The 25,430-nt window shown below is 38.5% G+C and overlaps 1 protein-coding gene across 9 annotated transcripts in view; it reads right to left on the bottom strand.

Moving 5' to 3' along the window:
• The window catches only part of TPST1 (tyrosylprotein sulfotransferase 1), a 165,866-nt gene that overhangs the window by 62,550 nt on the left and 77,886 nt on the right, over positions 1–25,430 (bottom strand). For all 9 annotated transcript variants that reach the window (XM_060123194.1, XM_060123195.1, XM_060123199.1 and 6 more), the window contains exon 2: positions 21,648–22,593. In XM_060123194.1, the coding sequence (XP_059979177.1) occupies positions 21,648–22,492 (845 nt within the window). In that variant the 5' untranslated portion in view covers positions 22,493–22,593. The remainder of the gene's footprint in view (positions 1–21,647; positions 22,594–25,430) is intronic.

Here is a 25,430-nt window from a genome sequence, read left to right as displayed (position 1 = left end):
TATCAAATCCAGCACTAATTATCGGATGATAATTAGTGCTCCACTAAGTTGGAGTTTTTCCAGAAATTCAAGATTAAATCAACATTACAAAATCTATTAATGTAACTTACATTAGTAGTTTAAAAGGAGGAAAAAAAGTCATATAACTACTTCAATTAGATAAATTAACCTCTGTTGTAGGTTGCTCCTAAATGGCTCCCAATAATTCGTCACACAGAGTCCTTTAAACAAATTAAGGGTGTGCCTCACAGATCCTCTCAATTTAACAATAAGGCCTCTAGGAAGCTTAAGCACATTGTCCCTTAGCCATCTCAGCAGGAGCCCAAAGCAAAGAATGGTTTATCTCAAAGAGATTTGTGGGTAAAATTATTATCCAAATGGAATGAACCCCAGTGAGATTTACAGAGGACCCAGAACGTTTCTGAGAAGTTTATCAGCAGCAACATTGCCAACTTGGACTGAAAGGGACAGAAACAGTATAAAATGGAAAGACACACTGGATTCCCAAAATTCTTCTGGCAGGAATTAGACAGATAAAACCACATAGCTACAAAATATGTGCCATCTTTCATGAAAAAGGAAGGATCACTCAAGAGCCCAAAGGGCAGAGCTGAGAGATATAGAAAATAATTCCTAAATTACTTACATTTGACTGAGACCTGCTCAAAGAATGTCTAATATTTTCTCAGATGGATTTCAGAATTGATATGAACCAATGACACCTTTTTCTTCCCCCTATTTGCCTTCATTTTAAATGTCTATTGTCCTATGCCTGTTCCATCACTGTATACTGGCATTGGGGGTGGGGTGGGGACATAACTTGTATCTTTAGTGCTATAGATCTTTCCTATTCAAGGACCTATATTTAAGGAACTACACCTAGAAGCTCCATCCACAACTAGACCTGATTTAGATGGCAAGATGAAGAAGGACTTTGAGCTTGTAACAGGATGAGAATTTTGGGACATGGGGAGGGGGGAAATGTATTTTGCATATGAGTCATTGGCAGCCTGAGAACAGACTGATTGGCTGCTTCTAAAATGGTACCCAAGAGGGACTTCCCTGGTGGCAGAGTGGTTAAGACTCCACACTCCCAATGCAGGGGGCCCAGGTTCGATCCCTGGTCAGGGAACTAGATCCCACATGCATGCCACAACTAAGAGTTCACATGCCACAACTAAGGAGCTGGCGAGCTGCAACTAAGGAGCCCACCAGCCACAACTAAGGAACTGGAAAAACACAACTAAGACCTAGCGCAACCAAATAAATAAGTAAATAAATAAAATATTAAAAATAATAATAAATAAATTGAAAAATAAAATGGTACCCAAGATTCCCAACTCCTGTATTCCTTTATGTAATCTCCTCCCCTTGATTGTAGCTAGACCTAGGGATTTGCTTCTAATGAATATGGCAGAAGTGATAGGATGTCACCTGAAGATTAGGTTAAGAAGATGTGAATTCCGTCTTGCTCACTTTCCCTGGCTCTTCTCATTTGCTTGCTCTGATTAGGTCAGCTGCTGTGTTGTGACTAGCCATACAGAGAAAGCTTCATGGCAAGGAAGTGAGGTCCTCCATCCAACACCCATGAGGAACTGAATCCTGCCCAAAACCACATGATCTGGGAAACAGTCCCCTATCAGTTAAGCCTTGACTGCAGCCTGGAGACTCAGCTAAGACAAGCCCATATTCCCAACCCACCGAAACTATGATAAAATACATGTTTGCTATTTTAAGCAAACACTAAAGTCACTACATTTTGAGGAGCTTCCAGATTGGTGAACATATCCACATGTCAGGAGGATGGAGCACCCTTGTTTCATGGGGCCAGAAGCTTCTGTCTTGGGACCCTTCCAGACCTCGTCCTACGTACTTCTTCATCTGTATCCTTTCTAAGAATGGCTCCAAATTTTTTCTTAAATGCAGCCTTTTAAATGAGAAATAAGCCAAGACTCAGTGACAGAGTGACTTATGTAGGCTCATACTGCTTATAAGAGGCAGAGCTGGGATTCAAATCCAGGACTATCTCAGTAAGAAACCAAAATCTTAACTATCTTACTCACTGAATATGTCTTCACAGGAGCTAATTTTAATGTAAATTACAATCAGAATTTTTTTTGTAAATGTCTGATTTAAAACTGTTAATGTCTACTTTTAATGAAATAAATGATTCATTTAATTATTTTTTTAAAAGATGGAATGGGGAATACCCTGGCGGTCCTGTGGTTAGGACTCTGTGGTCCCACTGCCAATGGCCCAGGTTCAATCCCTGGTTGAGGAACTAAGATCCCGCAAGCTGTGCGGCAAGGCCAAAAATAAAACAAATAAAAGATGGAATGATATAATGTCCTGGATTTGCGTTACAATAATTCAAGAGTAGGGGAAGGGAGAAAGTTAAATGAAACACTGTTGGCCTATATTGATCATTGTTGGTGGTCATACATATACTATTCTTTTGAATATTTTTGTACTTGAAAATTTTCACAATAAAGAAAAAACTTATCTTAAGGTTTCTCAGCCTTGGCACTATTTACATTTTAATTGGATAAATCCTTTGTTGTGGGGCTTGTCTTGTGCACTGTAGGATGTTTAGCAACATCCCTGGTCTCTACCTATTAAATGCCAGCAGTGCAACCACCCCACCATTGTGACAACCAAAAATATTTCCAGACATTGCGAAATGTCCCCCAGGAGAGCAAATTGGCCCCAGTTGAGAACCACTGCTTTAAAACAAGGTTGCTTGTTATTATAAGTCCTAGCCTAAACAAAACCACAAAACATTAGGAAAGCTGCAGGACATAAATATATACAAAGTCATTTGTATTTTGATACAAGAGCAACTAACAGAAACTTTAAAAACAACAAATTATATAGAGGAATTCCCTGGCAGTCCAGTGGTTAGGACTTGGAGCTTTCACTGTGGGGGGCCGGGTTCAATCCCTGGTGGGGGAACTAAGATCCCACAGCTGTGCAGTACGGCCAAAGACAAACAAAAAATTATTTGAAAAAAACCACATTATTCACATTAACAGCAAAAAGGTACTCAAAAATTAATCAAAAGTACAAGACTTTTATGAAGAACATAATAAAATATCATCAAAAGATGTTGAAGACCTAAGTAAATGGAGAAGCATACTGTGTTATGGATAGGAAGGTTAATATTGATATAATGATAGCCATCCTTCTCAAAATTACCTACAAATTCAATGTAAATTTAATCATTAATAAATCATGCTTAAATAGAAAACTGAGGAATAAAGGGCTAAAAATAGCCAAGACATTCCTAGAGAAGAACTAAGCAGGAAGCTTGCCCTACTGGATATTAAAACATTTCATAAAACTATAGTAATTAAAATAGAGTATAACTATGTTATATTTCACTAACAGAAAAATGCATATATGGAAACTTAATATTTAACCTAGCAGGTACTACAGGCGGCTAGGGAAAAAGAGACTATTACATAAACAGCTCTGGGGAACAAGACATCCATATGGAAAAAAATTAAATATGATCTGTACCCTCACACACAAAAAATAAATTTCATAATGATCAATAAATTCCAGATTGATTAACATGAAAGGAAAATTTTTCAAGTTTTAGGAAAAAATATGGGAGACTACTTTTGACCTAAGGGTAAGGAAAGAGTTCTTTACAAAACACAAAGTTCAAACCATAAGGGAGAGGCTGAACCAAGATGGAGGAGTAGAAGGATGTGCTCTCACTCCCTCTTGTGAGAACACCAGAATCACAACTAGCTGCTGGACAATCATTGACAGGAAGACACTGGAACTCACCAAAAAAGATACCCCACATCCAAAGACAAAGGAGAAGCCACAATGAGACGGTAGGAGGGGCACAATCACAGTAAAATCAAATCCCATAACCGCTGGGTGGGTGACTCACAGACTTGGAGAACACTTATACCACAAAAGTCCACCCGCTGGAGTGAAGGTTCTGAGCCCCACATCAGGTTCCCAACCTGGGGGTCAGGCAACAGGAGGAGGAATTCCTAGAGAATCAGACTTTGAAGCCTAGTGGGATTTGACTGCAGGACTTTGACAGGACTGGGGAAAACGGAGACTCCACTCTTGGAGGGCACACACAAAGTAGTGTGCGCATCGGGACCCAGGGGAATGAGCAGTGACCCCTGGGGAGACTGAACCAGACCTACCTGCTAGTGTTGGAGGGTCTCCTGCAGACGTGGGGGGTGGCTGTGGTTCACCACAGGGACAAGGACACTGGCAGCAGAAGTTCTGGGAAGTACTCCTTGGCGTGAGCGCTCCCAGAGTCTGTCATTAGCCCCACCAAAGAGCCCAGGTAGGCTCCAGTGTTGGGCTGCCTCAGGCCAAACAACCAACAGGGAAGGAACCCAGCCCCACCCATCAGCAGTCAAGTGGATTAAAGTTTTACTGAGCTCTGCCCACCAGAGCAACAGTCAGCTCTACCCACCACCAGTCCCTCCCATCAGGAAACTTACACAAGCCTCTCAGATAGCCTCATCCACCAGAGGGCAGACAGCAGAAGCAAGAAGAACTACAATCCTGCAGCCTATGGAACAAAAAACACACTCACAGAAAGACAGACAAGAGGAAAAGGCAGAGGGCAAGGCAGAGGGCTATATACCAGATGAAGGAACAAGATAAAACCCCAGACAAACAACTAAATGAAGTGCAGATAGGCAACCTTCCAGAAAAAGAATTCAGAATAATGATAGTGAAGATGATCCAGGACCTCGGAAAAGAATGGAGGCAAAGATCGAGAAGATGCAAGAAATGTTTAACAAAGACCTTGAAGAATTAAAGAACAAACAAACAGAGATGAACAATACAATAACTGAAATGAAAAATACACTAGAAGGAATCAATAGCAGAATAACTGAGGCAGAAGAACGAATAAGGACATTCCAACCAAAAACGGGTAAGACAGAGGGTGGAATTCACTGCCACGGAACAGAATAAAGAAAAAAGAATGAAAAGAAATGAAGACAGCCTAAGATATCTCTGGGACAACATTAAACGCAACAACATTCACATTACACGGGTCCCAGAAGGGGAAGAGAGAGAAAAAGGACCCGAGAAAACATGTGAAGAGATTATAGTCAGAAACTTCCCTAACATGGGAAAGGAAATAGCCACCCAAGTCCAGGAAGCACAGAGAGTCCTATACAGGATAAACCCAAGGAGAAACACGCTGAGACACACAGTGATCAAATTGGCAAAAATTAAAGACAAAGAAACATTATTGAAAGCAACAAGGGAAAAATGACAAATAACATACAAGGGAACCCCATAAGGTTAAGAGCTGATTTCTCAGCAGAACCTCTACAAGCCAGAGCGGGGGGGCATGATATACTTAAAGTGATGAAAGGGAAGAACCTACAACCAAGATTACTCTACCCAACAAGGATCTCATTCAGATTCGATGGAGAAATCAAAAGCTTTACAGACAAGGAAAACCTAAGAGAATTCAGCACCACCAAACCAGTTCTACAACAAATGCTAAAGGAACTCCTCTAAGTGGGAAACACAAAAGAAGAAAAGGACCTACAAAAACAAACCCCAAACAATTAAGAAAATGGTAATAGGAACATACATATCGGTAATTACCTTAAACATGAATGGATTAAATGCTCCAACCAAAAGACACAGGCTCGCTGAATGGATACAAAAACAAGACCCATATATATGCTGTCTACAAGAGACCCACTTCAGACCTAGGGACACATACAGGCTGAAAGTGAGGGGATGGAAAAAGATATTCCATGCAAATGGAAATCAAAAGAAAGCTGGAGTAGCAATACTCATATCAGATAAAATAGACTTTAAAATAAAGGATGCTACAAGAGACAAGGAAGGACACTATATAATGATCAAGGGATCAATCCAAGAAGAAGATATAACAATTATAAATATATATGCACCCAACATAGGAGCACCTTAATACATAAGGCAACAGCTAACAGCTATAAAAGAGGAAATCAACAGTAACACAAAAATAGTGGGGGACTTTAACACCTCACTTATACCAATGGATAGATCATCCAAAATGAAAATAAATAAGAAAACAGAAGCTTTAAATGACACAACAGACCAGATAGATTTAATTGATATTTATAGGACATTCCAACCAAAAGCAGCAGATTACACTTTCTTCTCAAGTGTGCATGGAACATTCTCTAGGATAGATCACATCTTGGGTCACAAATCAAGCCTCAGTAAATTTAAGAAAACTGAAATCATATCAAACATCTTTTCTGACCACAACGCTATGAGATTAGAAATGATTTACAGGGAAAAAAACGTATAAAACACAAACACATGGAGGCTAAACACTACATTACTAAATAACCAAGAGATCACTGAAGAAACCAAAGAGGAAATCAAAAAATACCTACAGAAAAATGACAATGAAAACATTACAATCCAAAACCTATGGGATGCAGCCAATGCAGTTCTAAGAGGGAAGTTTATAGCTATACAAGCCTACCTCAAGAAACAAGAAAAATCTCAAATAAACAATCTAACCTTACACCTAAAGGAACTAGAGAAAGAAGAACAAACAAAACGCAAAGTGAGCAGAAGGAAAGAAATCATAAAGATCAGAGCAGAAATAAATGAAGTAAAAACAAAGAAAACAATAGCAAAGATCAATAAAACTAGGAGATGGTTCTTTGAGAAGATAAACAAAACTGATAAACCATTAGCCAGACTCATCAAGAAAAAGAGGGAGAGGACTCAAATCAATAAAATTAGAAATGAAACAGAAGTTACATCAGACACCGCAGAAATACAAAGCATTCCTAATAGACTAGTACAAGCAACTCTACGTCAGCAAAATGTACAACCTGGAAGAAATGGACAAATCCTTGGAAAGGTATAACCTTCCAAGACAGAACCAGAAAGAAATAGAAAATATGAACAGACCAATCACAAGCACTGAAATTGAAGCTGTGATTTAAAATCTTCCAACAAATAAAAGTCCAGGACCAGATGGCTTCACAGGTGAATTCTATCAAACATTTAGAGAAGAGCTAACACCCATCCTTCTCAAACTCTTCCAAAAAATTCCAGAGGAAGGAACACTCGCAAACTCATTCTACGAGGCCACCATCACCCTGAGACCAAAACCAGAAAAAGATACTACAAAAAAAGAAAATTATAGACCAATATCACTGAAGAATATAGATGCAAAAATCCTCAACAAAATACTAGCCAACAGAATCCAACAACACATTAAAAGGATCATACACCACGATCAAGTGGGATTTAAACCAGGGATGCAAGGATTCTTCAATATACGCAAATCAATCAATGTGATACACCATATTAACAAACTGCAGAATAAAAACCATATGATCATCTCAAGAGATGCAGAAAAAGCTTTTGACAAAATTTAACACCCATTTATGATAAAAACTCTCCAGAAAGTGGGCACAGACGGAACCTACCTCAACATAATAAAGGCCATATACGACAAACCCACAGCAAACATCATTCTCAATGGTGAAAAACTGAAAGCATTTCCTCTAAGATCAGGAACAAGACAAGGATGTCCACTCTCACCGCTATTATTCAACATAGTTTTGGAAGTCCTAGCCACGGCAGTCAGAGAAGAAAAGAAATAAAAGGAATACAAATTGGAAAAGAAGAAGTAAAACTGTCACTGTTTGCAGATGACATGATACTATACATAGAGAATCCTAAAGATGCCACCGGAACACTACTAGAGTTAATCAATGAATTTGGTAATGTTGCAGGACACAAAATTAATGCATAGAAATCTCCGGCATTCCTATACACTAATGATGAAAAATCTTAAAGAGAAATTAAGGAAACACTCCCATTTACCATTGCAACAAAAAGAATAAAATACCTAGGAATAAACCTACCCAGGGAGACAAAAGACCTGTATGCAGAAAACTATAAGACACTGATGAAAGTAATTAAAGATGATACCAACAGATGGAGAGATATACCATGTTCTTGGATTGGAAGAATCAATATTGTGAAAATGACTATACTACCCAAAGCAATCTGCAGATTCAATGCAATCCCTATCAAATTGGCAATTTTTTACGGAACTAGAACAAAAACTCATAAAATTTGTATGGAGACACAAAAGGCCCCAAATAGCCAAAGCAGTCTTGAGGGAAAAAAACGGAGCTGGAGGAATCAGACTCCCTGACTTCACACTATACTACAAAGCTACAGTAATCAAGACAATATGGTACTGGCACAAAAACAGAAACATAGATCAACAGAAAAGGATAGAAAGCCCAGAGATAAACCCACGCACATATGGTCAACTAATCTATGACAAAGGAGGCAAGGATATACAATGGAGAAAAGACAGTCTCTTCAATAAGTGGTGCTGGGAAAACTGAGACAGCTACATGTAAAAGAAAGAAATTAGAACACTCTCTAACACCATACACAAAAATAAACTCAAAATGGATTAGAGATCTAAATATAAGACTGGACACTATAAAACTCTTAGAGGAAAACATAGGAAGAACACTCTTTGACATAAATCACAGCAAAATCTCTTTTGATCCACCTCTTAGAGTAATGGAAATAAACACAAAAATAAACAAATGGGACCTAATGAAACTTAAAAGCTTTTGCACAGCAAAGGAAACTACAAACAAGATGAGAAGACAACCCTCAGAATGGGAGAAAATATTTGCAAACAAATCAATGGACAAAGGATTAATCTCCAAAATATATAAACAGCTCATGCAGCTCAATATTAAAAAAAGAAACAACCCAATCCAAAAATGGGCAGAAGACCTAAACAGACATTTCTCCAAAGAAGACATGCAGATGGCCAAGAAGCACATGAAAAGCTGCTCAACATCACTAATTATTAGAGAAATGCAAATCAAAACTACAATGAAGGCTTCCCTGGTGGCGCAGTGGTTCAGAGTCCGCCTGCCCATGCAGGGGACATAGGTTCGTGCCCCAGTCCGGGAAGATCCCACATGCTGCAGAGCAACTGGGCCTGTGAGCCATGGCTGCTGAGCCTGCACGTCTGTAGTCTGTGCTCCGCAACGGGAGAGGCCACAACAGTGAGAGGCCCGCGTACCGAAAAAAAAAAAAAAAACTACAATGAGGTATCACCTCACACCAGTTAGAATGGGCATCATCAGAAAATCTACAAACAACAAATGCTGGACAGGGTGTGGAGAAAAGGGAACCCTCTTGCACTGTTGGTGGGAATTTAAATTGATACAGCCACTATGGAGAACAGTACGGAGGTTCCTTAAAAAACTAAAAATAGAATTACCATATGATCCAGCAATCCCACTACTGGGCCTATACCCAGAGAAAACCATAATTCAAAAAGACACATGCACCCCAATGTTCATTGTAGCACTATTTACAACAGCCAGGTCATGGAAGCAACCTAAGTGCCCATCGACAGACAAATGGATAAAGAAGATGTGGTACATATATACAATGGACTATTACTCAGCCATAAAAAGGAACGAAATTGGGTCATTTTTTGAGATGTGGATGGATCTAGAGACTGTCATACAGAGTGAAGTCAGAAAGAGAAAAACAAATATCGTATACTAACGCATGTATGTGGAACCTAGAAAAATGGTACAGATGAACCGGTTTGCAGGGCAGAAGTTGAGACACAGATGTAGAGAAGAAACATATGGACACGAACGGGGGAAAGCCGTTGGGGGGTGGGGATGGTGGTATGATGAATTGGGCGATTGGGATTGACATGTATATACCGATGTGCATAAAATTGATGACTAATAAGAACCTGCTGTATAAAAAAATTAATTTAGTTTAATTTAAAAATTAAAAAAATAAAAGAATATCTAGGTCATCAAAAATACCGAAAGTCTGAGAAATTGTCATAGCTAGGAGAAACCTAAGGAGATATGATGACTCAATGTAATATGGAATCCTGGAGGGATCCTGGAACAGAAAAATAATATTAGGCAACATTGCTAATTTTACTATTTAACAATTTCCAGGACTTCCCTGGTGGCGCAGTGGTTAAGAATCCGCCTGCCATTGCAGGGCACACAGGTTCAAGCCCTGGTCCGGGAAGATTCCACATGCCGCAGAGCAACTAAGCCTATGTGCCACAACTACTAAGCCTGTGCTCTAGGGCCCGTGAGCCACAACTACTGAAGCCCTCACGCCTAGAGCCTGTGCTCCGCAACAAGAGAAGCCACCGCAATGAGAAGCCCGCACACCACAACGAAGAGTAGCCCCCGTTCGCTGCAACCAGAGAAAAGCCCACGTGCAACAATGAAGACCCAGTGCAGCCAAAAATAAATTTAAAAAGTAATATTGTTAAAAATTTTTCCATATTTGAATATATTCATTTGGGTTTCTGATTTGTTACATGAATTTTATGAACAATTATATCTCAAGACCACTTGTATTTCACAGTTTATCATGTTCAAAAATCAATGTCATATAAAGATTAAGATAAAACAAACAAAACAAAAAAAATCGTAAGGGAAAAAACTGATAAATGCAACAACTTGAAAATCTACATTCATCAAGACAGATTATAAAGAAAGTTAAAAGACAAGCTACTGAGAGAAGCAATCTGTAATATATCTATCAGATAAAGGATATCAAAAAGAAAAAGACAAACCTTACCCATCAGAAATATGGGCAAAAGTCATGAACAGGCCTTTCACAAAAGAGAACTATATATAGCCAATGAAAATATACAGTGCTCAAATTCATTAACAGAGAATTACAAATTGAAATTACAGTGAGGTACCTACCATTTACTCTTACCCAGTTAGAAAAATTAACAAGCCAGGCTGTACTATACAGTTAAACTAAATAAGAAGGTTTAAAAAAAAAAGCCAGGCTGGTGAGGTTATGGATTCCTGGGGATTTTTATATTGATAGTAGCAGTGTAAGCTACTGCAAACTCTTTGGAAAACAACTTGGCATTACCTAGTGAAGGTGAATATGCATATCCTCCATGACCCAGCAATCCTATGCTTAAGTGTGTATCTTAGAGAAACTCTTGAAGAGGACACCTTAAAAAATGTATATAGCTCGAAACCGAAAATGACCCAAATGTTCATTAACAGTATAAATGTATAAATAATTATATTTATTATTATTATATCATAGTATTGTGGCAATAAAAACAAATTGAAAATAGCTATACACCTCAAAAATATAAATCTCAAGATAATGTTAAGTAAAAAAAAAAAAAAAAATGGACAGAAGAAAACACAGACTATGATCTCATTTATGTAAAGTTCACAAATAGGCTAACCAAACCAACAAAAATGGGAAAAACATGACAAAAATAATGACAGACCAGGTATCATCATCAGGTAGTTTCAAATATTGCTACTGTAAGGCTGAAATTCCCAAACTGCCATGTCAGTTTCCCTAGTAGAGCTGTTAAAATCAGGTGCCCATTTTGTTTCATTAGTTAAACAAACATTCATGAGTTAAGACTATCTCTACCGTAAACAAGCTTATGGAGAATGTGTGATAACAAAAGCCTATGGCGTACTTGGTACCATGCTAGGTACCATGCCAGGTGTTTTGCACTCATTTTTTTTTTTTGACAGAGCATAAGCATTTAATAACAATAAAAAATATATATACTATAAGTACCATTTATGCCAGGTGCTGTGCTAAAGGCTTTATAGTAATTTTAATTTAATCCTTACAACAACTCTATGAAGTAAATAAATACTATGACCTCCATCCTCAGTGGGTACTATCGATATTATTATTATCCTGATAATAATAATAATAAAGATAATAGGTAACATTTTTTTTTTTTGGCCACACCGTGCAGCTTCAAAGCGCAGAGTGAAAGCGCACAGTCCTAACCAATGGACTGCCAGGGAATTCCCAATAGGTATTTTTGATCACCTACTAATGCCAGGCACTGGGCTAAGGCTTTATAGTCAACCTAATTTAATCCTGAGGACAGCCCGGCAAAGTAGGTATCATCCCTAATGGATATTACTTCCATCCCCATTTCCAGGATAAGAAAACTAAGGGGGAGGATGAGGAAACTAAGCATAAGCAAAATCAAGTAACTCACCCAAGGTCATATAACTGATAAAGGATAGAGCTAGGATTTGAAACTTTGTCTGACTCTTATCTGTCTGCCTGTGTTTAGCCACTTTCACACTCATTATTTTATTTAATATTCATAAGCCCTATAAAGTAAATGTAACATAGAGGTTAAGAGCACAGGTTCTGAAGATGGAAAGACGTGAGCCCTACATGAGCTCTACTATGTTCCAACTGTGGAACCGAGGACAAGCTCCTCAACCTCTCTGAGAGGGATAGGCCCTTCATCTATAAAATGGAGGGGTTTTTTAAAATATATTTATTTATTTATTTTTGGCTGCGTTGGGTCTTCGTTGCTGCGTGCGGGCTTTCTCTAGCTGCGGCGAGGGTGGGCTACTCTGTTGCGGTGCGCGGACCTCTCATTGCGGTGGCTTCTCTTATTGTGGAGCATGGGCTCTCGGTGCGCAGGCTTCAGTAGTTGTGGCACTCGGGCTCAGTAATTGTGGTTCGTGGGCTCTAGAGAGCAGGATCAGTAGTTGTGGCGCACAGAATAAGTTGCTCCGTGGCACTCGGGATCTTCCCAGACCAGGGCTCAAACCTGTGTCCCCTGCATTGGCAGGCGGATTCTTAACCACTGCACCACCAAAGAAGTCCCAAAATGGAGGTTTTTAAAGTATCTGTGTGTAACTGTGAAAGGGTAAATATGAAAACTGAGATAAGGCATGCAAAGAACTTATAACACAGTGCCTGGCACACAACAAATATTCAATAAATATTAGATGATAACATCATGGTCATCATCACCATCTTCTCCATTTTCTTGATTAAAAAAATGGAGATACAGAGAGGGACAGTAGTTCATCCAATGTTACAAAACCAGTTGGTGTCAGTAAAAGAATTTTAAACATAGGTCTAATCAGCTTCAAAGTCTGAACTCTTTTCCACTTGGCAAGACACCTCATGAAGGCAAAGGAAGCACATCCTAGACAAAGGGAGATCTCAAGGAGCTCCTCCTTAGGGAAGGGAGACCTAAGCTGAATGCTTAAATACAACTTGACTTGGTCAGATGAAGTGAGAGAAAGGTACCGCAGACAGAGGGAGCAATACATCCAAAGGAGCTGATACAATGAACAGTGTGGACTATTTGAGTAGATACAATTATTTCAGTGTGGCTAGAGCCCAGAGAGTAAGAGGCAAAAAAGTTAGAGTCTACATATGAAGCAAACATAAGATGCAGCATGATTCTGAGCAGGGGTTCTTAAAGTGAAATCTCCAGACAAGGAGCATCACCACCTAGGAACCTGCTACGAATGCAAATTATTGGGGCTACACCAGGTCTGAATCAGAAACTCTGGGTCTTTTAAAAGGTCCTTCAGGGGACCCTAATGTATGGCTGATGTTTGAGAAGATGATTTTGATCAATGATGGAATGTAATGGTGTTTTTCAAAAATAATGAAATCATCCTTTATTAGATAACTCAGAAGAGGGAGAGGACCATAGTATCTGGATAGAAACTAGCTATAATACCTATGATGTGCTTGGTTTTTCTTTGATAGCAGTTAATCAATTTTACAGGTTATTCTACTAACAGATCAAATTTGCCCTATGTTTCACCTTAGAAAAACACCCCCAAACAGGCTAACATTTTAAATCTTAAAAATATTTTTTTTCTTTGTTTCATACCTTCTAAGTTTCATACCCTGAAAGGTCAAACTTAGGTCTATTAAAACTAAGTGTTTAGGGCTTCCCTGGTGGCGCACTGGTTGAATCCACCTGTCAATGCAGGGAACACAGGTTCGAGCCCTGGTCCGGGAAGATCCCACATGCCGCAGAGCAACTAAGCCTGAGTGCCACAACTACTGAGTCTGCGCTCTAGAGCCGGCAAGCCACAACTACTGAAGCCCGTGCCTAGAGCCCGTGCTCCGCAACAAAAGAAGCCACCGCAATGAGAAGCCCACACGCCACGACGAAGAGTAGCCCCCACTTGCCACAACTAGAGAAAGCCCATGTGCAGAAACAAAGACCCAACTCAGCCATACATACATAAATACATAAAACAAAAAAACTAAGTGTTTGTAGGGACTTCCCTGGTGGCTCAGTGGATAAGACTCCGTGTTCCCAATGCAGGGGGCCCGGGTTTGATCCCTGGTCAGGGAACTAGATCCCACATGCTGTAACTAAGAGCCCGCATGCTGCTACTAAGAGCCTGCATGCCGCAACTAAAAGATCCCGCATGCCAAAACTGAAGGTCCCACAAGCCGCAACTAAAGATCCCACGTGCTGCAATGAAGATCCTGCACGCAAACTAAGACCTGGTGTAGCCAAATAAGTAAGTAAATAAATAAATATTTAAAACAAAAACAAAAAAACCCTAAGTGTCTGTAGAAACCATTATGATCCCAGCCTCTTAAAAACTTACAATTTTTATAAATTTAAGAGGATGTTATAATCAACTTTTTCTTTTGAAAACAAAATAGAAGTGTCCCAATTCCATGAGTTTTACTTCAGTTTTGCTAAATCCAAGCAAAATTAAATGTTGCCACAAACCAGAGCCACACCACCTCTAAGTACTTTAGATACCAAGGTTCCTTATGAGATTTCATTTGAAAAGAGTGTCCCACGGATAAGACAAGTTTGACACAACTGGTCTACAGGATAAAAGTTAAGATCTTGAGCATAAAATATAAGGCCCTCCAAAGCCTGGTCCCTCTCAGCTCTCTCAAGCCTATTCCCACCACTTCATGCCTGGGTATGAACTCTCAAACTGCCTATAATTCCTCATAAATACCACAGTGTTTCTCATCTTTGTGAATTTGTCCATGTTGTAGCTTCCAAATGATTACTGCCTGGTTTTATTTTACTTTACGTTTAAACAATTATATTAGGCTATGGGAAACAAATGTGACATTCTGGGCCCAGGTGGGAGTGAGCTTGGATGACTTCCACTATAGAGTGGGAGGGCAGGGCCTACAGTTCAGGCATAACAGGTCCCAGCTGTTCTCTAGGTCCTTCTGTGCCCCTAGGTTGAGCCATGAGTCATGCCACAAGAAGCTCTCTATTCCACCTCTTCTCTTTGGACACTGTAGGACTAGAGTTAGACACAGACCGATCCTAGGAGTAATATCTCCTGATGGTTCATTTGGCTAAGGAAGAAAGAGGTGTTCTAAATAATCAAGGAAGAACTACCACACTCCAACCATGGGTCACCCAAGGAGCACAATATCCTATAAGTCAAAATGATCTTCCCTTTATCTGGGAGCTTGCCCCCCAGGGGGCATCTCGCAATGTCTGGAAACATTCTGGGTTGCCACAACTTGGCAGGGGTGGGGAGGGTTGCTACTGGTATCTACTGAGTAGGAGCCAGGGATGCTGCTAATTAAACATCCCACAACGTACAGGATGGTCCCCCACAACAAAGAATTATCTGGCCCAAAATGTCAATACTGCCAAGGTTGAGAAACACTGCTTTATTTCTCAATTTGACACCACATCACCCAGGAAGGCCTTCCTGAACAGCCCAGACTGGGTTAGGTACCTCTTGTTGGTTTCCCATAGTACTTCACACTGTATCATTCAGCAATCTGTGTCTTCTGTTAGATCATGGGTACCTTTAGGGCAGACTTCTGCACTCTGTCTGGCACATAGTAAGTACTCAGTGAAGTAGCAGAGACTGCTATCTGCCTACCCCAAAAAACAACCTATTCTTCTCAGTAAAAGAAACATCAACTCTCAGTTGGGCACATGGTCACTACATTCCTCAGCCTTTTATTTACGGCCATAAGACTAAGTTATGGCCAGGGCAACACACGGAGAAGGGCTACCTGAAAGCTTCTAAAAACTATTCTTAAAAAATACTTAAGGCTCCTTCTTATATGCCCACCCTGCCCCTACCCTGCTGCCTAGGACACAGATAATATGACTGGAGCTCCAACTTGGACCTTGGGGGCAATGAGCTTCCAAACCGGTCTTGGTCTGCCTTCTTTTACATAACAGCCACTATTTTATTTAAAACCATTGTTATCTTGGATCTCTATCTTTTGCAAAGACACCTTAATCTAAATGATTTAATACCCAACTTCTATTTTTTGCCATCGATTACCATGTTCTTCAAGAAAAGTGAGAGTTGTGCTTTATATTAATTTATGTTCTTGTTCTTCTCATTCTTCACTGACATATTTTTAAATACAATTTTCCTCTACTGTTTTCCTTTTACAACCTGTTTTGCTGTCAATTGTATTCCTCGTTTATTCAATTACCCTTTTCCAGCTAAGCGTTCTCAGCTACTTAGCTCTTCAATTTGACTTGTAAAAGCAGCACAGCCATTTTCACAATCCCAAAGCATTCCTCTTAGATGGTATTTGATTAACAACTAAATTTATAAAGATAGGTTTACTGCCTTCACAAAGGATCAGTAATCCAAAGTAAACAGCCTTGCTCTATGATAATTTTATGGGGAAAAATGTAATATTTATAAAACTCCTCTGGGATATTTAAATCTGAGTTCACAGAGCTCAGCTAATCCTGATTTGCATGCTATTAATCTTACAAACTATAGAAGTGATCCTAATTTGCATGAATATAGCTTTCTCTTAACTTGCTCATAATATTCTTTTTTTTTTTTTCCAGTACTGCGGGCCTCTCACTGTTGTGGCCTCTCCCGTTGCGGAGCACAGGCTCCGGATGCGCAGGCTCAGCAGCCATGGCTCATGGGCCCAGCCGCTCCGCGGCATGTGGGATCTTCCCGGACCGGGGCATGCACCTGTGTCCCCTGCATCGGCAGGCGGACTCTCAACCACTGCGCCACCAGGGAAGCCCACTGATAATATTCTTGTTATCCTTACATTTCAGAAATTTTTCAAGTAGACATTTTGTTATCTTTCTCTGGTAATCCTATAAAATATAAAAATTTTGAATTTCCAAACTAAGTTCCATTTTGGAAACTAAAAAAAAATTAATATTCTAAATTTACTAAATAACTATTCTACTTCCTCAAAAGTATTTCCATTTCCAAAAATTTTTCTGCATTATTTTCACCTATTTAATGTGTTTTTTGCTCTGGATCTGATTTCTAAGTTTTTTCTCTGCTTTACACTTATTAGAAGCTTCAGAGTGTCATTTATTGTAATCTAATTTGTTCTCTTATATTTACCACTATTATTACATTTTTCATTCTAACCTATTTGTGCATAATAGTTGTACACCCTTTTTCTGCTCTTGGAGTAGATAACTCTTCTCTGAATTGTAGTTGTGATTCTTGTACTTATTCCTTTTAAGGGTTACCATTATATTATTTTGTTTTCCTGGCTTTGCTCTTTTGACTACTAAACTTATTTACTGATCATAAGTTACCTTTTTATTTCACTCACTCTTGAGTATACATATGGTTGGTGGCTTTTTTTTGTTGTTACTATTATTGATGATTTTTATTTGTTCCAGGTAATTCTATAGTATCTTAATGAGTTTAAGAGCAAAAACAACTCTGTGCACTCTAGTAACTTCCTGAATGCTTCCATATGGAGATGACTAAAATTCCACAATCCGCAGGAAGAGGTCTACATAAATAGTCTCAAACTTTACTTCTATTTCCTACTCAAAATACAAACTTCTATTTCCTACTCCAAACGCAAAATACAAATATCAAACAGAGCAGGCCTCAGCAGTAGATACCATTTACTGATCAGCAAAACCCTCCTCCAATTCAATCACTTGGAGAATTCTGCCGGAATACACCTATTTGCATAAAATATTTTCCTTAGAATGTGCCCCCCCACCTTTCTATACAAACATTTCTTGAAAGATAAAGGCAAAAAGACATGTAGAAATACCTCAATTTTTTTCTACTCTCTATTAGTTTAGAAGAAAAAGATCAGCGAGTTCTATACATATTGTTTTTTGGAGCAATCATATTCAAGACTATGATTCAGATTAATACGAAGTTGAATAGTAGGGTTGAATAATTTATTAAAACAGAACGTAGCATTCAAACATAAAAGTTATAATGCCAGTCACTGGAGAAACTAGAACTACTACTGGAGTTGAACGACTACCTTAAAATATCAAGGATGACTAGTATATCTAAAATCCTAGGGACTTCCTTGGCGGTCCAGTGGTTAAGACCCTGTGCTTCCAATGCAAGGGGTGCGGGTTCGATTCCTGGTCGGGGAACTAAGATCCCATATGCTGCACAGCGTAGCCAAAAAAAATTAGTAAGTAAAAAAATAAAATAGAATAAAATCCTACAGTTTTACCTAAATGCAGAACTAAAGCTAAATTATCAGCCAGTCAAAGCAATCTGTTTTCATCCCTTCTCCACTCATTAAATATTTTGCTTTTATTTTCAATTTTGAAAAGTTTAGCTTTTATACACTAATCTCTAATGAAGACTCCCTGGACCACGCCAGAATGAAAGTATGCTTTCTTCTATCAAACTCTTTCATAGACGACCCTTATACATGCTAGCAGGTGACTACCCTACACCTCCTACTCTTCTGTAACTGGAACTGACCAGGGAAGCAACAGATGAAATGAAAATAACTGAAAATTCCTAAGCAAAGCAAAAGAAAGCTTAACCTTCATAGTTAACAAGATAAGGCAGGTAGAACCATGAAGGCCCTTCTTATTGCTGTCGTCAACAATTTCTGCATCCTGAGCCATCTGGTGATATCTTCAAGCCTTCAAGGCTGCCTAAATATTTTCAGTATTTTTGTACTAAATAATATACTAAAATAAGTATTAAAATACTTACTTTAGACAATTTTCCCAGAATAAAAATATTTATAGGAAGGCAAAAGCACACAGGATGATTGACTCTGGGCTATGAATTCCTTATGGTCATGACTCTCAACTAACATGTAATATTTACAACCTGGTACTTAACTAATGGAATAAGTCTGTATGTTTTTACCTTATCCCCCAATTAGCTCTTTTTAAGAGCAGGGACTCAGTCTTAAAAGAGGCAGTACAGTTTAGATTAGACCTGCTTCAACCACAGTAGCTCTGCTCTTATCTATTTTATACTGTAATGCTGGGTAAGTCTTTGTTTCAAAAAGGAGTTTAAATGTTATTATTTTGCTTTTAAGTTTAAAAACTACTTGCATCCCACTAAAATTAAAAGGACTGACAATACCAAGTGTTGGCAAAGATGTGAAGCAACTAGAACACATTCATGTATAGTATAGTCACACATGAATGGTACAGCCATACATGAATGATACAGACACTCTGGAAAACTGGAAGTATTTGTTAAAGATATATAGATACATAGATAGAGATATCTTACGAGCCATCAATTCTACTCATTGCTATATACCCAAGAGAAATGAAAGCTTATGTCAACCAAAGGTTATGTACAAGAATATGCTTAGCAACTTTACACATAATTCCCCAAAACTGGAAACATCAAATGTCCATCAATGGAACAATGGATCAATTGTGTTATATTTACATATTGGAATATCAGGTAGTAATGAAAAAGAATGAACTACTGCTATGTATAATATTCTGGGTGAATCTAAATGTTAAATGAAAAAATCCAAGAACAAGATAATAAATAGACATGACTGCATTTATATGAAGTTCAAAAACAAGCAAGACTGTTTTTGAACTTTATATGCAACCTCATATCACCTCTGGTGAAAGAGATTGGAACAGTGGTTACTTTGGGGTTTAGGAGGATACTGACTGGGAAGGAGCATAAAGGAGTCTCCTGAGTGCTGGTAATTTTTTTATATCTTTATATGGATGGTGAGAACACAAGTGTGTAGAGATGTAAACATTCATCAAATTGTACACTGAATATTTGTGATTTACTATATATGTTATACCCTAATTTTTAAAAACTCATATAGTGGCAAGAGTCTTGGAATAAGCATTGGAGGTTCTAGTCATGGTTCTGCCATATGTGATTCTTGACAAAGCATAAAACCTCACTGGGTCTGCATTCCATATACTTTATGCTAAGTAAGGTCTCTTCCCCCTCTAAAACTCACTGATTCAAAATTCCTATGAATTTCCTTGGTCTGCATGTTTGCAAAATTTTCTTTTTTCTTTTTTCTTTTTTTTGGCCACGCTGCGCAGCATGCAGGTTCTTAGTTCCCCAACCAGGGATCAAACCCATGCTCTCTGCAGTGGAAGTGCAGAGTCCTAACCACTGGACCACCAGGGAAGTCCCTGCAAAATTATCTTTTCCTGATTTCCACAGAAATTTAACTTGAGCATATCTCTTTAATCCCTACTTGGAGAGATGGTGGGGTGTTAATAGGCTTATTTTATATTAATGGATGGAACTAGCATCAGAATTTCTGGGCCAAAATACAAGCATACAAAGTAAAATGCTACCTAGGAATACAGGTGATTAGAAACTAGTGATGCTCTATTATTTGGAAAGAACAGTAAACTGTGATGACGTTAGCTAAAGCTGTAATTCTCTCTGAATCAATAAAAATAACCTGGAGCCACTGGAGTGATGATACCTAATAATTTATAATCAATAACTGAAAGCTTGTTGCAGAAAGGTAGCTGTTCCTTTCCAATTACCTATATGAGGAATCAATATTTACTGTACAAGTTCTATACTTTGAAAAAAAATCAAGAAGACATTCCTTGATAGGGGCAAGCAGGACACACAAGGGAAGTTCACTGCTTTTTCTTTTTCTTTTTTTTTTAGGTATTACTTTTATAAATGGAAAGATAAAAAATAAAATTTAGTCATAGCCAACTTTTCTTCATGAGGAGATGCTACCTGAATTTAACAGTAGTTTTTATATCCTTATATCCTTATTCTAGGTATAAGTCATCAAGTCAGGTTATCAGAGCAAGTCAGGCCACCCTAGTCATCACTTCATGAGAAAGGAAGAAAAATACAATGGTTTTAGAAATACTTGAATCCAAGGAACTTCTTGTATGAATTATGGATTAAGCTTCCAAATTTCAGAGATCCTCTAAAATTTTGTAAAAATCAAGGGAAGATGTATCCATCAGATGACAAAAGAAGCACTACATGTAATAAAATGCCATGGGAAAAAGCACTAGCCCATTAAGACCAAAGCATAGATTCTAATTCTGGCCCTGCCATTTAAATTTGAGTAAATCATTTTGATCTTTCTGACTCAGATTTCCTACCTGTAAAATGAAGGGAATGAGTTAGATAATTTTAACCTTTATTTTTCTCTCACTAAAATTTCCTATATGCTGGAATTCACTTCATACCAACATGGTAGATGCTTTTCCTCATATTGACCCTAATCTACACAAAAGTTAACTATCCTTATTAACAAAAATGTCTAGAAATTAAATATCAGAAGGCACTAAAATTGAATGATGGACATTAAAGTCTGATGTCCTTTCACTGCTATAAATTGGGTTTGCTTCCATAAAGTACATAAAGGACAATTCATAAATTTTAAAATGAATTAAGTAAATGAAAGGGTCTATAATGAACCGGCTAGAGAATTTTTTAAAAACTCACTGATGAAGCTCTATTCTAGAAAAGGTCTACAGTTTCCATATACATATATATATTCCATATAGACACACACACACACACACACACACACACACATATTCTTTATTAGCTGAATATGGTCAAATAAAAAACATAACATCTACTCACTTTGACAGAGATACGCCCCCAGCTTTCCCAATCATCTCTTCATGGTGTAATACTGAGTGGTTCCAAGGAATTTGGAGAAACTTTAAGAGTGTTCTCATCCACCGTTCAGGGTGTAAGACAAGTTGCTCATAGTGAACTAACATGCATTTTTTATAGCCAACCTCCATACACTGGTTATACATGGTCTCTATGGCACGATTCCACTTGGTCAAACAGTCCCTATAGCTGTTCAGGTCAAATCCAGCGATTGTAACTTTTCGAGAAATCATTGAATGTACTGATGCCCGGCCATCACGGACCATCAGGAGAAATTTGGCATTGGGGAATAACCTAGCAAGGTAAGTTAAGGATTTCAGGGCAAAAGGATCTTTATTACATAAATAAGGGGCTGGCTCCCCATGCTTAACAATGATTTCTAGTAAGAAGGCCTGCATGGCAGAATCCAGCACTTCATCGGTGACACCAGCCTCATCCAAGCGTATTTTCTCTTTACTCGACCGTGACCATATCTGCTTCAGAGCCAGGATTCGAGGAATGACCCTGGTTTCCTCTCCACAGCGAATATCAGGGTGTGCATCTAGCATGGCCCTCATGAGTGTGGTTCCACTCCGAGGCACACCTCCAATAAATATTAAAGGCATATCTTTGTGATAGGCAAAGGTTTTATTGGCTTTGATGTCCAGGCCAGTTCGCACAGTGGTCTTTGTGTTCTCCAATTTGAGGGGCTGGCTACGTTCTTCTATTCGGTGATGGCATTCCATGGCGTGTTGGCCCAAGTAAAATACAGTCACAGAACTAATCACCAGACATGCCAATAGTAAGTTCTGCTTCAGTTTTCCAACCATCTTGATGTGGTTATCTTGCTATTAAACAGATATTTTGCTACAAATGTTTTTCAGAAAACTTTCAGGCCATGGAGATTCTACTTCAGAAAGATGATCAATATCTAATAGGAAAAGGAAAAAGTTATTTTACCATTACATTAAGATTGTTTACAAATTAATCATCAGTTATCACCATTGCATTTTAGCTAGAAAGAAGTTGAAGCAGTCTTAAATACACTGATACTCTTAGAATAAAAGTATATATAAATATAAGCAAAAATAAATCAATATTTCTAATCAGAAACAGCTTTTCTTAATGTAACAATTCTGAAGCTACAGACCTTGCACAGAATGGAAAAATAAATAAAATTATTTCTATAGTGAGTCAAGCAAATATTTAATATTCCCAAGTATGTTTGGAGTCTAACCCAAGGTTCATCTCTGATATTCAGAGTTGCTTCATCCCCAAGAAGCTTCATCCACATTCTACCATAAAGAGAAATTACAGAAGAAATATACAACTTCCAAATTTTTAACACAGATTCAGTTTATTCGTAACTTACAAATTATTTATTTAGGTACTACAGTCCAGATACTTGGGCTTGGCTGAGGATAAACTTTGGAAAGGACAGCAGTGCAGTGACCCCTGCTCTCAGGAAACAAAGTCTCATGGGCAGACAAATATACAATGATAATAAAGTGTGATCAGTGTCTTAGTAGAAATAAGCAAAGGAGACAATGGTAGTATAATGAAAAGGCACACAGAAAGGAAGCTACCTCAGGAAGCTATAAAACCATATATAAAACAAGAGGAAGGAGTACGCTAAGCAATAGAAACTTGTGTGCAAAAGCACAATGGCATGACAGAACACAGCATAATTAGGTGACAAGAAGTAGTTCAGGAAAGCTGGTGTATAGGGTGCAAAGAAAACTGTGTGTGTCTGTGATCTAGCCTTATCTAGAATAGATAAGATTTGGGTACACAGAGCATTCTAAACTGAAGATACGCTATGACCAAAGACACAGACATGTAAAAGCAGGGGCATGTATGTAAAACATACGTACTATGTACATGTAAACTTACCCTGAACTTCAGAGGGCAAGTGTGATGTTTAGTTTTATCTGTCAACTTGGCTAGGCTATGGTGCCCAGTGTTTGGTCAAACACCAGTCAAAATGTTTCTGTGAAGGTATATTTTTTAGAAGTGATTAACAATTAAATCAACAGACTTTGAGTAGATTACCCTCCAAAATACAGGTGAACCTCATCCAACAATTGAAGTGCTTAAGAGAAAAGAGAAAAGTTTCCTGAAGAAAAAGGGATTCTCCACAAGACTGCAACACAGAAACCCTGCCTGAGTTTCTAGCCTTGCTGCCCTGAGGAATTCAGCCTCTAGGCTAACATCAACTCTTACCTGCCGGACTGCTGTATGGATTTTAGAAATACCAGTGCCATAATCACATGAGCCAATTCCTTAAAAACTCTCAGTCATATATATATATATATATATATATATATATATATATATATATATATATATATATATATACACACACACACATATACATATGAATATCCTGACTGACAGTGAGTACACCTGGGGAAATGACTAACTACACCAGAAAAAGAATACATTCTGAGGGGCTGGATGTCTAGCTATGAACTAAGGAGAAGGTAGGCAATTCTTCTCCCCAAAAAAACAAGTTATAAAGAGGAATGAAACTGACAAAACCACCCTTTCCGTCCTCTGGAAACTGACCAAAGGAATACAGCAACCCAAGAAGCATTTATGTTTGAAAAACTGCTCAACTTTCAGTAAGAACAGTGAGAGCTGTGGTATTTGTACCCAAGACTACTCCCACCCCCACCATCCACCCACTCAGCAGGTACAGAGGTTCTGCAGGGCAGGGCAAACTACAAGGCCTGGAGGCTTTGCTGCTGGAATCAATGGGAGATCACTCAATTTGAACTGGAGCGTAGCACACATGCCCAACTGTGCTGCCAGTGTAAGTGATGCTCCAGGCGGCAGGTGAGCAAGGACGGTGAAGAGCTCTAGTAGGCTGAGGCTGTAGTCGTGATCAGCAAGCTCGTGGCCAAAGCTGAGCTATATACAGGCAAAGAGGAGACATGAAAGGATCAAGTGGAAAGTAAACACCAGGGCAGATTTGAGAACAGCCTGAACTTTGAACATGTTCCTCTGCCCCACACGCAGATCCACTGGCAGAGGACAAGTCTTACTGCCTCAATAAGTTTGAGCACAACCGCTGTCCACTAAGCTATGCAGACAGGGGGGCAAACCACAAGAAAGCCATGCTTAAAAATGAAAACAATTGTGTGTGTGTGTATGTATCTGAGCAGCTACATCAGCATACATTTATATGAAATGTTCACATCTGGCAAATTTACAGAGACAGAAAGCATGGGGTGGAAGCAGGAACTTATGGCAAACAATCATGAGGGGACTTTTTCCAGGGATGAAAATGTTCTAAAACTGGACTGTTGTGATAGTTGCACAACTCTATAAAATCTACTAAAAATCACTGAATTGTACCCTTAAAATGAGTAAGTTTTATGGTATATGTTACACCTCAGTACAGCTGGTTTTTCTTTTTCTGAAGAATACACTCAAAGAAATATTTTTTGAGAGTCTCAGTAGGATACAACAGTCAAGATCTGGTTTTTGTTTACTCATGTATTCATTCCTTTAGCCACATATTTGAAGACCTATTACTGTGCCAGGCACTGTACTTTATTATAAAGCTGCAACAAAGAACCACAAAGTGAGAAGAGGTTGAGATGAGAAGATCAGCTTGATAAGAAAAGACTGCAAAGAAAAAAACATTAATTAAGATAATTGGTAGCAATATAGCATTGAAATATCTATGCAGAAAACTGTATCCATGATGTAGAAGGCACACTTAAGATGTTACACCAGTATTTAATTTAAAGGGGAGAAAGT

The sequence above is a fragment of the Lagenorhynchus albirostris genome, chromosome 15, assembly GCF_949774975.1.
Source record: "Lagenorhynchus albirostris chromosome 15, mLagAlb1.1, whole genome shotgun sequence".
Taxonomy (NCBI): Eukaryota; Metazoa; Chordata; class Mammalia; order Artiodactyla; family Delphinidae; genus Lagenorhynchus; species Lagenorhynchus albirostris.
The sequence above is the reverse complement of the archived record's forward strand: the minus strand, read 5'-3'. Positions and strand labels throughout refer to the sequence as shown.